At 44.2% G+C, this 4,911-nt stretch overlaps 1 protein-coding gene across 1 annotated transcript; it reads left to right on the top strand.

Moving 5' to 3' along the window:
• The first annotated feature begins 1,246 nt into the window (after positions 1-1,246).
• LOC140527539 (disintegrin and metalloproteinase domain-containing protein 30-like) lies at positions 1,247-4,327 on the top strand. Its single transcript, XM_072644541.1, has one exon. It carries the CDS (start codon positions 1,890-1,892, stop codon positions 4,137-4,139), a length of 2,250 nt encoding a protein of 749 aa, XP_072500642.1. The 5' UTR covers positions 1,247-1,889; the 3' UTR covers positions 4,140-4,327.
• Positions 4,328-4,911: the final 584 nt, after the last annotated feature.

Genomic DNA, 4,911 nt, shown 5'->3' on the forward strand with positions numbered 1-4,911 from the left:
AAAATCCGCTCGAAGTTCCTTTTCCTCTACCCTCTCAAGTGAGAAACTTTGCCTCATATTTCACTGAAAAGATTGAGGCCATTTACCAAGAATTCCCTCTTCCTTCTCCTCTTCCTCATGTCACATAGCTTCCATTACTATCTCCTCCTTTGTTTGCCTCACATAAAGAAGCGGCCCTTCTCTTTGCCAAGGCAAATGCCTCTACATACACATCTCTTCCAGCAGATTTTCCTGTTGGTCATCGCCACTCTCTCACACATCTTCAGTTTCTCCTTGTCTACCAGCTGCTTCCCTATTTCCTACAATTATGCCCACGTCTCTCCTATCCTTAAAAAGCACTCACTTAAGCCATTCGTCCCCTACTGGTTAACATTCCATATGTGATTAAACTTCTTGAGAACCCTGGTCTACATTTGATATTTCACTTCCTTTCCTTTCATTCTTTTCTTACCCCTGTATATATTCTGGCTCCTGAACTCATCATTCACCTGAAACTCCTTTCTCCAAAGTTACCCAGTAACAACTTGTCATATCTAATGGTTTCTTAAATTCCTCCTTTTTGACCTCTCCACAGCCTTTGATACACTGTTGGATTACTTTTTCCTTGATATTCTCTTCTCTCTAGGTTTTCATGATACTCTTAGCTCTATGCCTACATATCTGATGACTCCTCAGTCTTCTTTGCTGCACTTTTTTCATCTTTTCACATTCATTTTTAAAATTTGAATCCCAGATTTTTTCACTCCCTTTAGTGCCTTCCCCATCCACGGAAAAGGCAAATAATATGATACCCATTATACATATGATCCTCTGTTGGTCTCCATCCAGGTTGGACTTGCCAACTGTGAGCATCTCCCAGGACTCTGTCTTCTCTTTTCTATGTACTTTTCCATTTAGTGATATCAGCTCCCATCCATTTAATTATCATCTTTATGCTGATGATTCTTTAATCTGCTTACCAAGTCCTAACCTCTCCACTGACCTCTAGTCTCCCATCTCCAATTGGCTACTGGACATCTCAAATAGGATACCCCACAGAAGCCTTAAACTTACTATGTCCAAAACTAAACTCATTATCTCTTTTCCCAAACTAAGCAGAACTTGACTGCAAAACTGAGTGTAATCCTGTTGTGGGGAGGGTGGGGGAATACATCTTTAATCGAATAGAGAACTTTCAGCCCTGAGTAGGAGCCACTGAAATACAAACACAAGATTCCAGATAAACTTGGAAAAGCAAACGTGTTGGAGCACTCCAAAGGAGGTTATGTGATCATCCAGGCCTAACATTCGAATGGGAAAAGGAACGAGAGTCCTTGCAGAACCTTATTGCCTTCAAAGGGTACTGAAGGAATTGAATAGGGAAAAACTCAGAAGCCCTGGGAGCACTTGAAGGCTTTTAGAATGGAAAGAGACGGGAGCCTAAGAGGACTACACAAGGTTAGAAAGAAGCAGGTGTGGTGGCTTTTTTCACAATTGTGGTGAGAGGGCACCTGGGGGAGACTTGCAGTCTTATCTGAAGGTGGGGGAGAAAAAGGGTTTACACCTCTCTCTCCCTCCCCGCCCAGGTCAGAGCTGGTCCTCCAGCTTCCATCGTTTCCTGGGTTGGCCTCCTCCCACAAGTGTGTCTTAGCTTTCCCCCATCCTGAACTTGGCTCCTTCACCGTCCCCATAAGTGGGTTTCCTTTGTCTCCCTTCTTCCGTGTCCCCCACCAACGCCTGGCTTCCACTCCTCAACCGTCTGAGGGGCACGCTCGCGCAGGGCACGCAAGCACAGAGCCCGCGAGGAAGGGCGGGCGGAGCCCGAGAGGTGTCTCTTCCCCTCCGCCCATCGAGGTCGGGTCATCCTGGCCTCGGGGCTCCTCCGCTGACTGAAGCTACGGCTCTTGGGCATGGGGGCCGCCACCCCCGGGGACACCCTCCTGCTTCTGAGCCTGGGGGTCCTCCTCTTTGGGTGGGGCTGCTTGGCGCAGGACCCCGTCTTCAACCCGGACTGGGGCTTCACCTCCTACGAAGTAGTGATCCCCAGGCAGCTGGTGACCCGCGGGGGCGGCCCCGAGGTGGACGGCCGTATGTCCTACCTCCTGCGCATAGAGGGCAAGAGGAACATCGTCCACCTGCAGCCCAAGAAGCTCCTGCTGTCCCGACACCTCCGTGTTTTCACTTTCACGGAAGATGGCACCCGCGTGGAGGACCAGCCCTATGTCCCGAGTAACTGCAACTTCCGGGGGTCAGTGGAGGGGTCCCCCGGGTCCGAGGCAATGCTGAGCACCTGCATGGGAGGCCTTCGAGGAATGCTCAAGATCAAGGACAGCGTGTACCAGATCGAGCCCCTTCAAGCTTCGTACAGCTTCGAGCATGTGGTCTATCACCTGAAAGAGGATCTCCTTACCAACTTTACCTGCGGCCTAACGGACCAAGAGATTGAGAGGCAGCTGAGCAAGCTCAAGAACCTGCCTGCCCCCAAAGCCCCTTCCTGGACTACTTCCTACATCCACCAGAAGTATCTAGAGGTGATGATCGTCGTTGATAAGCTTCGGTATGACTTTTTGAGTTCCAATGCGACCAAAGCCATCAGTGACACCATTGTCATGGCAGGTATCATGGACTCATACTTTCAGCCTTTGAATACCAGAATACACTTAAATGCCATCGAGATCTGGACAGATACTAGCAAAGTAAATGTTACTGTGAAGAAATTGCTCCAAGTTCTTGAATCATTCTCCAATTACAGAAAAAATGTTATATATCCAAAAATTAAATCAGATTGGACACACTTATATGTGCATAAACATTATCCAGATGCATTGGGATGGGCGTATGTTGGAACTGTCTGTAATAGGAATTTTGGATCATCTACAAGCACTTTGCCAAGTAAAAACCTGGTTGCTCCTTCTACATGGTCTGCTCATGAATTGGGACATGGTGTTGGCATGCCCCATGATGTAAAATACTGTTATTGTAAGGGTAAAACAGAGTGCATCATGGGCCCGGGTGGAAGGTTTGGTTTCAGTAATTGCAGTTTTATAACGTATTTTGACCATGTGACTGCAGGAGCTGAGTGTCTGTATAATGTTCCAGGACTTCCATATAAGTTGAAGCAATGTGGAAACAAAGTAGTGGAAACAGGAGAGGAATGTGACTGCGGTACAGTAAAGGAATGTAAAAAGGACATGTGTTGTCAACTTAATTGTAAATTGAAACCTGGTGCACAGTGCAACACCGGTTTGTGCTGTACCAATTGTCATTTCAGTCCATCTGGACATATATGTAGAGACAAAGAAAATGAATGTGACCTTACGGAATTCTGCAATGGAACTTCAAATTTATGCCCAAATGATTTTTATAAGCAAGATGGGACTCCATGCAGTAGGGAAGCCCACTGTTACCATAAGGGATGTTATGACCGCTTTTTGCAGTGCAAAGAAATTTTTGGATCTGGTGCCAGGAATGCTCCCTTTGTATGCTATTTACAAGTGAATAAAAAAACTGATCGATTCGGTAACTGTGGCTTGATAGGACAAGGCTATAAACCATGTAAAACGAATGATGTATTGTGTGGAAGATTGCAATGTGTCAATGTGAAGAATGTCCCTGAAATGCCTGATCACACAACAGTCATTTTTACTCATGTGAAGGAATTTAATCTTCGGTGCTGGGGGACAGACTATCATCCCTCAATGGTTGCAATGGAGTTACGTGATGATGGAGCTGTGAAAGATGGCACTTCCTGTGGTACAAACTTGATATGTATTAACCGTGTCTGTCGCAATATTTCTGTCCTCAGATATGACTGTCAGCCAGCGAAGTGCAACAAACGAGGTGTTTGCAATAATTTGAAACATTGCCACTGTAACTATGGATGGGCCCCTCCCTTTTGTGAGACTCCTGGTTATGGAGGAAGCATTGACAGTGGACCTGCAGCAAAAATGAAAGAAGTTCCGAAGCCAGTTAAAGTTGTGCCTATTATGTTTATTCGGCTTACTTTACTAGGTATCACATTGGTTCTGATAATCTTGAAAGAAGTGATAGGGAGATTCCTTAAACGAAAGGCGAAAGTGGTAGTCCATTTAGCAAAAAAACCTCTGCCAAAGAGCAAAGGGGAGAAAACGAAAGAGAAATACCCCAAACCTACCAAATGAGATTATTCTTGAATTAACTTTTATTAAAAAAAAAATCCAAAACAACTTCATTTGAATATCCTCTATGGAAAACAAGGATGGCACATACTTGTTAATTTTATGGTTTGTCATTAAAATTCTCTTTTTCATCTTGGGTTTTTCCTCAGGTTTTGGTTATCAAATAAAAACTGACTTCATATTTGAACCAACCAAGGTTATTCATTATATTTTTTGTAGCATTCAGTTGGCCCTAGAGTTTATATTGAAGATTTTTGGGATTGAATTTGTTCTTGGGATACTTACCTGACCCTCTAAAACTGATAGGTCAAAAGCTCCTGGGCTTCAGCTTTAGATGTTACTTTTCCAATCTGGCTCACATAATCTGGCAGTTAGTTATGTTTGATTTTGTGAGAATCCTTTCTGTGACTACTCTGAACAAAGTGAAGTTTTCACTATTTCGTATTTTTATCACCTGCTTCCTTCCCTACATGAAACAGAAACAGAAAAAAGATTATAGACCAACAGACAGCTTCCAGTGTTGCAGAATCCTAACTTACAGAGAAAATTACAAAATATCCACATCAATTCATAGAACATGTTTTCATCTGTTTTATTTTTCATTTTGAGGCATTTTTGAGACTTCCACCCCTCAATCCCCAGAGAATGATTGGTATGTGCCCAACTTTTGGCAGCTAGAAGACAGAAAATGCAAAGTGAACCCTGTACATAGGTATTTGGCTGTGATATCAGAATGCTTGGTCTTACTGCAGACCTCCAAACCTCACTCAATTTT

Source organism: Notamacropus eugenii, chromosome 2 (assembly GCF_028372415.1).
Source record: "Notamacropus eugenii isolate mMacEug1 chromosome 2, mMacEug1.pri_v2, whole genome shotgun sequence".
Classification (NCBI taxonomy): domain Eukaryota; kingdom Metazoa; phylum Chordata; class Mammalia; order Diprotodontia; family Macropodidae; genus Notamacropus; species Notamacropus eugenii.